This window comes from Temnothorax americanus, unplaced genomic scaffold, assembly GCF_048541705.1.
Source record: "Temnothorax americanus isolate GAGA-0224 unplaced genomic scaffold, ASM4854170v1 Scaffold143, whole genome shotgun sequence".
NCBI lineage: Eukaryota > Metazoa > Arthropoda > Insecta > Hymenoptera > Formicidae > Temnothorax > Temnothorax americanus.
In genome coordinates this window covers 1-11,971 of record NW_027509279.1, presented here as the reverse complement: position 1 = coordinate 11,971, position 11,971 = coordinate 1, and the positions used below count along the sequence as shown (strand labels likewise).

Genomic DNA, 11,971 nt, shown 5'->3' with positions numbered 1-11,971 from the left:
GAGGCAGTACAAAATTTTCCAATTCCAAAAACTGCTAAAAATATAAAACAATTTCTGGGACTAGCGGGATACTATCGTAGATTTATCCAAGGATTTTCAAAAATAGCTAAACCATTAACCAATTTATTAAAAAAAGACATTGATTTTAAATGGGGGGACAAAGAGCAAGAAAGCTTTGATATATTGAAAAATGCATTATGTCATGAACCAATATTACAATATCCTGATTTTACTAAACCTTTTCTTTTAACAACTGATGCATCTGGAACTGCAATTGGTGCAATTTTAAGTCAGGGACAAATAAAAAAAGATCAACCAATAAGTTACGCTTCAAGAGTATTAAATGAAGCTGAGAAAAATTATTCTACAATTGAAAAAGAATTATTAGCAATAGTTTACGCTGTGCAACATTTTAGACCTTATCTTTATGGTGTTGTGAGCGCACAACGCCCTTGGCAACCGAGTTGCCAAGCGCTAAAGAAACTCGACCCCAGCGACGAAACGTAGAGAGCAAGGTCCATCCACGAGGACCAATATCGCTGACGCGAAGGTCAGCGCCGAGCGCTGACCATAGAGGTTAATGCTACCACGGGCGATCCCGAGGTAGCAACCGAAAACCGATGTAAGACCGCCAAATCGAACAATCAGGCAGTCGGTCTGAAACCATCAAGCTGTCGCGTCGAGTCACCTGCGAGTTATCTATAAACGAGACGCGAAGTGGAACTTGTAATAAGGACACTCGTGTAAGGCAACTCAATTTATTAAAGTGGTTCAAAAATACAACGCCTTCCTTCATCCTTCCTATCGCGAACGGAGCACGATCCCCTTTAGCCGACAAACGGCTAACAAATTGGTGGCAGCGGTGGGATCTGCCCCATCGATTCGCCAGGAAGGACCGGACTGCCGAAGAACCACGCATCTGAAACAAGAACGAGTTCGATTAACAATCGGTGGCAACATATCCCGGAGAGGAAAAGCCAGCCGAGACCCGAGCGAAAAGACGGTAGCAGCCGCGAGTGCAGAAGTGACACCTGAGACGGCCACGACCTACCGCACGGAATCACCGACTCCGAGCGACGCAGAGACACAGCGAAGCAGCGTAGCAGCGCGGCAGGGACGCAGCGATCACGCAGGGACGCAGCCAAGCAGCGAAGCGGCCCGACGGACCGATCAGGCGGAGCAAGGCGAAGCGACCAAGCAGCAACATGCGAGTCGCGGCGATATTGTAAGTGCGAAAATTTATGTAACCGCGAGCGTTAAGTAAATGTCGGACGACCCGAACCGACAGCCGCCCGTCCCGCAAGCATCATTTATACATAGCAAGTCCGCGCAACGCGCCGCGCGTAACCTCGAGAATCCCGTGCGCGCGACGCGATCCGCAGGCGAAGGGTTAAACCGGCCCGCCGAAAGCGAAGGGTTAAACCGGCCCGCCGAAAGCGAAGGGTCAGACCGGCCCGCCGACGGACTAGACCAAGTCCGCTTGAATTTAGAGTCACGTCTTGCCGAAGGAGAAGCGCCCGTGCTATCTCCGAACGTCATTGTAGAACGCGAATTTCCGTTCGACGAGGTAGACGCGAGTGTAGTAGGCGAACACGCAAATCGCGATAACGACCAGACAGACTCACTCACAGACGTCTCCGACGACGCGCCAAGCCGCGCGTCACAACGAGGCGAATTTTCTCTCACGTCGTACGACAGCAGTATGTTCGTTCCCGACGAGAATTCCGCGGAGGCCGGGATGAGTCATACAGGAAACGCGACTCCTACCCGAGAGAACCGCGAGGAAAATACGGACCCAGCCAGGGTGACCGAACAAGGCAACGCCGAAATGGCGCAAAATAGGCCACTCGTCAGGCGACCGGCGACACACGAGCAAAATCGAGTCCCGGAGCCGACGCAACGAGAATTGAGAGCCCCGGACGCAGTGATAACCGATTTAATAAATTTAATGCGCGACATGCAAGAACGCATGGACCGCGTCGAGGCTGCGGAGTTCGACCGATCGGCCGAACTTCTTCGCGCTTTTCGCGAGTTACAGGGCCGCGTAGGCAGGATGGAAACCGCCACGCGCGAATCTTATAGTCGACAGGAGCGGCTATCACTTGATCCCGACACGCGAGACCGCCGCGTGCGTAGTCAGGGCCCTTTAGATGTCACATATGGACGAACACATAGCGACGTCCGGAATCAACCGGGTCTAGTAAACGGGTACCTCAGCCTTAAAGAGGCACGAGCAATGATACCCGAGATTAACGGCGAGTCGCGCGAACGTGTCCGTGAATTCGTGAACGCGAGCACGTATGCAATGAAGAATATCCTGCCGACCGACGAGTCAATGCTACTCGAAGCTATTCTGTGCACGAAATTTAAAGGGAAGGCAATGACGGACTTCGATACACGCGACATACGCGATTTTGACCAATTGAAGCGCGAGCTCGAGTCAGAATATCTAGGGAAACGCTGCATGACGCATCTGCAGCTCGAATTTAATTCGTTAACGCAAAAGCCAGGCGAGAGCGCGCAAGACTTCGGTAGGCGCGTCGAGAAATTAGCCCGCGAGCTTTACGAAGCAATGGAAGAGGGCAAAGGTCATACGCAAGAACAGCAAAAGGCCATACTAGATAATATCAAAATTCAAGCGCTGCATAATTTTCAAATTGGATTACATGATGACATAAAATTGTTAGTGAGAGCGCAGCGATACCAGAGCCTGCAAGAAGCGATAACAGGCGCCAGCGCGGAGGAGAGAGTTAAAGGCCCCTCCCCGCGGAACGCACCGGCAACGGCAAAGAATAAATATCCCGCGATAAATGCGCAAACCGCAGGGAAAACGGTAGAATGCCTCAAGTGCGGAAAAAACGGTCATTACGCGCGAGATTGCCGTACGAGCCGTCACGCAAACAGATATGCATTGCCGAAAGCCGAGAAGTTTAGCATTAACACGATAGAGTGCTCGTATTGCAAGAAGGCAGGGCACAAGCGCGACGAGTGCTGGTCGTTAAACGGACGACCGAAAGCCGAGCGACCGCGCCGAACGAAAACGGAGGCAATTAAGAAAACGCCCGTGAGTACTGTCAGAAAGACAAAGACGCAGGAATCTAGCGAAGAGGCATCCTCCCGCAGCAGCAGCGAGGAGGATGAGAAACCCAAGAGAAGCAAAGCGCGCGCCGCCGAGACTTATCGAGTTGCACAGATAAGTAAAAAGCATGAGGAAGGACCGCTAGACTTAGTGACACTGCCCGTGCAGGAGGCAGAGAAGGGGGAAATGGACCTGTTACTAGACTCAGGCGCAACCCTAACGTTAATAAAAGTAGGAAATTTAAAAGGAAAAACAATGGTAAAGGAAGAACGGTTAGCGTTAGTAGGCGTAACCGGACACCAAATTCATACGATTGGGAAAATAAACGCCACTGTGAACCTCAGAGATAAAAAGATTCGCCATACGATGTATGTGGTGAAAGATGACTTTCCAATCGAATACCAAGGCATCTTAGGAAACGATTTCCTCACCAAGCACAAGGCGGATATCTCAAACTCGAAAAAACGATTAAAAATCGGCTCGACTTCTTTTAAGCTACGACCTTTCCGCAAGGTAAGACTTCCGCCTCACAGTGAAACAATCGTGGAAGCCGTCACTGATCATAATCGTGTCGGCATAGTGAGAAGCGGCGAACCCGCCCCAGGAGTTTTTATCGGGCATTGCCTAGTGCAGCCCGTCGAATTTAAGTGTCCGATTAGCGTGTTGAATGTGACGGACAAGCCGGTGGAGATAATCACTCCGTATGTAACCCTAGAAGACTTGCCGCCGCCCGACACCGCGGACGTTCTCTCATTACGCGCGAGCGACGAGCGCGAGACCGTCGCCGAACGACAAAAGAAAGTACGCGAGCAAGTACAGCTCGACCATTTAAATGCAGAAGAGCGAGCAGCGGTAGAACAAATATGTGATGACTACGTTGACGTATTCTACATAGACGGCGATCATTTAAGCGCGACTACCGCAATAGAGCACGAGATAAATACTCGGCCAGGTAGCGCGCCCGTGAATGTGAGACCTTATCGGTTACCCGAGAAGCATAAGGCCGAGGTAAAAAAACAAATAGAAAAGATGCTCGAGGATGGCATAATCAGCCCAAGCACGAGTAATTGGAACGCGCCGATAATAGTCGTTCCTAAAAAACCGGACGCATCCGGAAAAGTGCAATTTCGCGTGGTTATCGACTTTCGAAAACTAAACGATCTCACCTTGGGAGAATCTTTCCCCATGCCGAACATAACTGATATACTAGACCAGTTAGGTAACGCGAAATATTTCACCGTGCTAGATTTGGCCTCGGGGTATCACCAAATTCCTATGCACAAAAAACATAAAAGTAAAACAGCTTTCTCCACCCCGGATGGGCACTTTGAATTCAATCGCATGCCATTCGGTTTGAAAAACGCACCGGCAGCATTCCAGCGACTAATGTACGCGGTGCTGGCCGGACTACTAGGGCTGAGATGTTTCGCCTATATCGACGACATCGTCATATATGGAGCGACACTAATGGAACACATCAAACGAATAATCGCGGTGCTAATCAGACTTCGAAAATACAACTTAAAGTTGAAACCGAGCAAATGTGCATTTCTACGCAAAGAAGTCGTATATCTGGGTCACGTGATTTCTGAAAAAGAGATCTCGCCGGATCCGTCGAAATTAATAGCCGTCAAAGAATTTCCGATCCCTAAAAGAGTGAAAGATATACAGTCATTTATAGGCTTAGCCGGGTACTATCGAAAATTCATAAAAAATTTTTCGAAGATAGCTAAGCCATTGACCAAGCTCACCAGAAAAGGAGAAAAGTTCACTTGGTCAGTAGAGCAACAGAACGCGTTTGAATTATTAAAGGAAAAATTAACAACCGCGCCAGTGTTGAATTATCCCGACTTTAATAAAGAATTTATAGTGACGACCGACGCGTCCGATTTCGCAATCGAAGCTGTCCTATCACAGGGAACAGTCGGCGAAGACCGACCGATAGCGTACGCCAGCCGAGTACTATGTAAAGCGGAACAGAATGAGAGTAACGGGGCACTGGAAAGATCGCACCGTACTCTAGCCGAATACTTGAGGCATTATATTAACGAAGATCAAACTGATTGGGACGAATGGCTCCCTTACGCGATGTTTACGTATAACACTACGCCACACTCTACTACCGGTTTCACGCCATTCGAATTAGTTTACGGGCACCGACCTGACCTACCAACGGCCCTAACAAAACCGCCGAAACTAACATATTCGTATGACGATTACGTAAAAGAACTACGCGAACGGATCCGCGCAACGAATCAAGTCGCGAGGGAAAATACGAAAGACGAAAAAGCAAAATCGAAATTACATTTCGATAAAAAGATCAATAAAGCAACCTTTAAAGTAGGCGATAAAGTGCTACTTTACGATGAAACAATACGACGAGGACGCTCAAAGAAGCTCGACTCGCAATGGGTAGGACCATATGTTATCTTAGAAAAGCATAACGACGTAAACTACACAATTAAAATCAAGCGAAAGATGCTACGTGTTCACGCGAACCGATTGAAAGCGCTAGTCGAAGAATAAAAGCACACACGGCAAAGCAAAAGCAGGATAAGCAAAAAAAAAAAAAAAAAAAAGGAGAGAGACGAAAGTTAACAGTACTCACCTAAGAATTATTCCGCCGCACGAGGGAGACCTCTCTCCGCCCGGTGGCCACGTCCAGGGTTATCCGTAAAGGAAAGATCAGCATGTACCTCTGAACCGCGTCCTCGTAAGTCGGAGGCGGCGAATCTGGCGACGCTGGCTCCTCAGTGGCGCGGGGAGCCTGAGCCACACGCAACCAATATGTGCGTAAACAGGCATCGCACGTAGACGGTGCGAAGAAACGATTGCACCTGAAGCACCTCATTTTAGCACTTATAATTTAACTTCACAATATAGGAGCGTTAGATACTGCACGAAGAGTAGCAGTAGACTAACGCAAAAACGCGCTACGTAAAAAAGAAATGACACTTGCTGACAGATAAAGTCAGCATAAAATAAAAGATAAATAGAACACCTCCAGGAACATATTCATATTACAGGCTAGCTATCATCCTACACCTCGCAGAGGAAACGACATCGGAGCAGCCACCGTACGAGATGACAGCGTTCACCGCCGAACCCGGCATATATTATGAGAAAATCGGACAACTACAGCAAACGAAGGCAACATGGAAAATGGCAATACGCATAGACGTAACCGCCTTAAACATAAGATATCAACAACTCCAGGAAAATTTAGCGCGCATCGAAGAAATCTGCAACCATGCCATCAAAAGCGTCAAAAACACATGCCAAATCACTCTCCAGACCATTAAACGAGAGAATAGTAAAACGACACGCAACCTAGAGCAACTACGAACCATTTACCGATCACCAGTAATTAAACGAGGCCTGATCGACGCTGTAGGTCAAATAAGTAAAACATTATTTGGCACTATGGACGCTGAAGACGCGAAAGTAATAAACGAACAAATACAATTACTAAATAATCAACAACAAACGTTGCAGCACGCAGCAAAAAATCAATTAAAAATCATTAATGCTACCATAGGTCATATGGAAAAACTAGAACAAACACTTTCATATAATGAAAATTTAATGGCTAACGTTACGAGAAAACTAGAGGAACAGCTCATATACCGAGAGGGAATAGACGAACAACTACTAGTATTAACTGCTATTTTAAATGACCTCACGACAGACATAAATGACATTACAGATTATCTGACTCACGCAAAACACAATATTTTATTAACGCGTGTACTCCCAACCGAAAAAATAATCGTAGAACTAAGAGAAGCGACCTCACACATAGATAGAAGATTAAACTTCCCATTTAAAATACAAGCCGAAAACTGGAACTTCATCCAAAAATACCTAGATGTAAACGCGTATTATGATAATTCGAACATATACACTATCCTAGCGTTCCCATTAATAGCGTATCCAATGTATGAAATAATAAAGATCACACCTGTACCAGTACACAATAGCCACAACGTTTTCACCTTCCTAGAACCCTCTCACACCCTATTAGGGATAAATCGAGAAAATCACAACTATGTAATATTAAAGGAAAACGATTTAAATAAATGTACACAAGAGAATACTAAGTTCACCTGCGCTCAGAACCTCCCTGTCTATTTTATAACGGCGAATGCACCGACCGAAATACAGCTCTTTGTAAAAACGTCTACACATATAGAAAATCGTAAGCAACGTCACATTATATCAAATGTAACATTCTGGATTGCAGTATCCGAGCCTCAGACATGGTTATTTTCCACCCCAAAGACAATTAACATAGTAATTCAATGTAACGAATTGCCGGAAATTAAAATAAAAATAGAGAAAACCGGAAAAATAACATTACGCGACAGTTGTAAACTAACTACACCAGATATATATTTAGAGACAACAAATCGAGTTTACAATAAATATGTAAAAATGTATTTACCAGAGTTTAATATAACAGACATCATAGAAAAAAGTATAACGGTAAATAATAAAATAGAATCTGATAAAGAAATAAAACTGGAACCAATAATCAAAGATCCAACAGAATTAATGAAAATAAGTTTAAGTTTAGAAGAAATCCAAAAGGAGATGGAAAATAACCAACCCAGCATATTCACGAATAAAAATATTATATATTCCATAGGCTCCACGGTCACAATTGTAATAGTAATAAGTATCATAGCCGTAATCATTTATGTAATAAAAAAAAAATGAAGGGACCATTAAAACTTTGTAACAAAAAAAAAAAAAATAAAAAAATCAAAAATCATGTAAAAATAGCACATAAGAAAATCAGATTGTAACCTCTCAGGGAAAAAGAAGACGCATAAATAAACGAAAAACTACGTTTTTCTTTTTCCGCGGGGGGAAGGGTGTTGTGAGCGCACAACGCCCTTGGCAACCGAGTTGCCAAGCGCTAAAGAAACTCGACCCCAGCGACGAAACGTAGAGAGCAAGGTCCATCCACGAGGACCAATATCGCTGACGCGAAGGTCAGCGCCGAGCGCTGACCATAGAGGTTAATGCTACCACGGGCGATCCCGAGGTAGCAATCGAAAACCGATGTAAGACCGCCGAATCGAACAATCAGGCAGTCGGTCTGAAACCATCAAGCTGTCGCGTCGAGTCACCTGCGAGTTATCTATAAACGAGACGCGAAGTGGAACTTGTAATAAGGACACTCGTGTAAGGCAACTCAATTTATTAAAGTGGTTCAAAAATACAACGCCTTCCTTCATCCTTCCTATCGCGAACGGAGCACGATCCCCTTTAGCCGACAAACGGCTAACAATGGAAAAAAATTTAAATTAATAACCGATCATAAACCATTAACCTGGCTTCATAAATTGAAAGATCCTACTTGACGATTAGCGAGATGGAAAATTAAATTAACTGAATATGATTATGAAATAATTTACAAACCGGGAAAAATAAATGCTAATGCTGATGCTTTATCGAGAAACCCTGTGACAAATATATTTCCAATACATCCTTCATTTGATGAAATCGAAGAGTGTCCAGAAGATGATGAAGCGAGACAAAGAAATGCTAATCCTAAACCTTTGCCAGTTTCGCCAAGAAGGGGAATGATGATAGAAGAACCGGAGCCGACAGTTACAGGAATGCGAACACGTAATGCAGAGAAATCAGAAAGAGAAAGCATACCCTTTACAAAAAAGGAATTAGAAGAACCGCTATTTATTGAACACACAATCCATGTAGAAATACACAATAATCCAATAAATCAAACAAATAATGATGAATCTTTGGCTTTAGAGTCATTAAATAATAATGAAACTTTAGAAATACACAATAATTCAGAAAATCAAATAAACAATAATGAATCTTTAGAAATACACAACAATCCAATAAATCAGATAAATAATGACGAATCATCACCTTTGGAATCGCCGAACATTATAGATGACACTCAAAATGAAACACTTGAGATAGGAACATCTTTAGAAAACATTAATAACGATGATCTAAATTTTTCAATTACCAATAATGAAACAATAAATTCACAAATAATTATACCATCTAATCTTTTAGAAATATTAAATAGTTAGTAGGTAAGCTAGGCCGGTTCTACCCCCGGGTGGTGCTCGGGGGGGGGGGGTGAGGGGCGAGGGGGAACCGTGGGCGGGGGGGAACCGCGGGCGGGGGGACCGCGGGGGAGGGGGGAACCGCGTGTTTCGGCGGTGATTTCGGCAAAAGTGATTGGTCGCGATGTCGTATGATTTACTTTTAGCCCATTGATTACATTGTTAACATTTATAATAAGTGTACCGGTTTTATGCATATTTTTACATTGATCTATTGTCGATTCAATAATATATTCCGCTTGAGTGCATTCCGCAGTAATAAATTGTTCTTGAAATCAAAATTTTACATTGAATTACATTTATTGTATCGAATTTCGCAAGTTGTAATAATTGAATGTTAGTTTCCTCTATATGTGGTTCTATTAGTGGTATGTTGCATTCTTCGATCTCCAATAATGAGACAGTCGTCACATTGAAGTTTGACGTCCCACAGTCGTACCCGATGATTCCATAAATTGGTTGAATGTTGAGAAATAGGGTGATTATTGGGATTATCATCTTCATCGGAATCTTCTTCTTCAGCTGTATTAATTACAATGTAAGAAAAGATTTTGAATTACTATTATTCTAAAGTATAATTCTAAAGTATATTGTCTTTTAAGATTAAAAATGTTGCGGGTACACTTTTAATCTTATTTAAGTTTTCATTTTTCTGACTTTATTTGAATGAACAATTCTTGATTTTCCTTTAAAAAGGAGTTTAATATTACCATTTGGTAAAATATCTGTAATTATATGTGGGCCAGAATATTGGTCTCCTAATTTACTTTTCTTCGGTTCATTTAAAAGAAAAACTTGATCGTTTATTTGAAAAGTTTGTGGATTAATCTTTTTATCATAATAATATTTTGATTTTAATTTTGATGCAATCAAGCATTCTCGTGCTAATTCTTGTAAATCATGAATATTTGTCATTAACTGATATAAATAATCGTCATATGTCTTTTCTTTTCCAATATCGTTAACAATTTCACTGGATGGTTGTCTGGCTGTTTTTCCAAATACCAACTCATATGGAGTATATCCAGTTGATTCATGAGTGCTTGTATTATATGAAAAGGTAGCATATTCTAATAAATTATCCCATTCTGTAAATTTATTTACGTATTGTTTTAAATATTCTACTAATATTAAATGTGACCTTTCCAAAGCTCCATTTGCTTGTGGGTAAAAGGCAGTTGTTCTATATTGTTTAATTTTAAATTGTTTGGTAAATCTTTTCATTAAATTACTCATAAAATTTGTGCCTTGATCTGTCAAAATTATTTTAGGTGCTCCAAAAATGCAAATAAAATATTTTAATAATGCATCAGCTACTTGAACTGCAGTTATTGATTTTAGAGGAATAGCAAAAGAAAATTTTGTGAGATGATCTTGGATTGTTAGGATATAGGAATTTCCTTTGGTGGTTTCAGGTAATGGTCCAACTATGTCCATTGATATCTTTTCAAATGACGAAAATGGTGTGTCCGTGATTAACATGGGCTGTTTAGTTTTAACTCTTACTAATTTTTTAATTTGACATTGCAAACACTGACTTATATAATTTTGAATATCAGCTTTTATATTTCCCCAATAAAAATTTTGTCTAATTCGATTATATGTTTTGGTTATTCCTTTGTGTCCCCCGATTTTCGATGAATGAGCCTCTTCAATAATATCTTTCCTTTTTTGAATTTTCGGAATTATTACTAACCCATGGCGTATAATTAATTTGATTGAAATTCCAAGCAATGTTTTTCGAATTTGATTTAAAATTTCCTCCCATTGAATATTATCTATTTCTTTTGTTTTTGCAATATTTATTATTTTAATTAAGTTTTCTTTTATTACTTCTCTTAATTTAAATGTAAGTTCAATTAATGTTTCTCTACTCATCTGTTCTTTAACATCTTCTTTACAAATTAAAATCAAATGAATTTTATTTCCCCTTCTAATGATTTCAATGTTTCCTGATTTACTTTGTTTAATTTTGGGTAATAAATTTTGATTTTGAAGTTGTTTCGATCCTTCGTCACAAGGTTTACCATTTGCAGTTAGGAAATATAAATAATTTTCTTTCCTCATAAATATTTGATCACGACTATTTATTACACTGTGTTTTTGTCTTTGCGTAATTATTTGTCTTTCAGTTCTGTTCACGGTCTCGTCTGTAATCGTAAGTTCATTAAATGTTGTGTCTATGTCCTCTTCACTGTCACTGTCTCTTTCTTCTTCACTTCGTTCCACCTCTTCTTCTTCCTCAAAGTCGTCGTCGTCAGTAACTTGATCTTCTTGGTCATCTTTCAGGTTGTCGCCAATGGTTTCTCCTTCGACAATTTTTGTTTGGTCTTTGCAATGATTAACATGTGTAGCCTTATTTTGATAAAACTCATAATTTTCACAAACTCTTGTTAAACTATAGTAGGTAAGCTAGGCCGGTTCTACCCCCGGGTGGTGCTCGAGGGGGGTGAGGGGCGGGGGGGAACCGCGGGCGGGGGGGAACCGCGGGCGGGGGGAAACCGCGGGCGGGGGGACCGCGGGGGAGGGGGGAACCGCGTGTTTCGGCGCCGCGGGGGGGGGGAGGGGGGGGACCCGCATGTTTCGTCGTCGCGGGGAAGGGGGAGGGGGGAACCGCGTTCTTGGGCGCCGCGGAGAAAGGGGATGGGGGAACCGCGTTCTTGGGCGTCGCGGGGGGAGGGTGAGGGGGAACCGCGTTTTCGCCGCGCCGTGTTTTCCGGCGCCGCGGGGCGACCGCGTTTCCGCCGCGCCGCGGGGCGAGGGGGGATCCGCGTTTTCGCCG

General features: G+C 42.9%; 1 protein-coding gene across 1 annotated transcript; it reads left to right on the top strand.

The window, feature by feature from the left end:
* Positions 1 to 442: 442 nt before the first annotated feature.
* On the top strand, positions 443 to 8,330 carry LOC143894829 (uncharacterized). Its single transcript, XM_077401467.1, has 2 exons — positions 443 to 1,225; positions 6,106 to 8,330. Exons 1-2 carry the CDS (start codon positions 1,206 to 1,208, stop codon positions 7,796 to 7,798), a joined length of 1,713 nt encoding a protein of 570 aa, XP_077257593.1. The 5' UTR covers positions 443 to 1,205; the 3' UTR covers positions 7,799 to 8,330.
* Positions 8,331 to 11,971: the final 3,641 nt, after the last annotated feature.

Bases quoted from the DNA above. Each gene is read 5' to 3' on its own strand.
- LOC143894829 (XM_077401467.1), top strand. From the start codon at position 1,206: ATGCGAGTCGCGGCGATATT. The intron at 1,226-6,105 runs GTAAGTGCGAAA...TTCATATTACAG, and splicing joins ATGCGAGTCGCGGCGATATT to GCTAGCTATCATCCTACACC.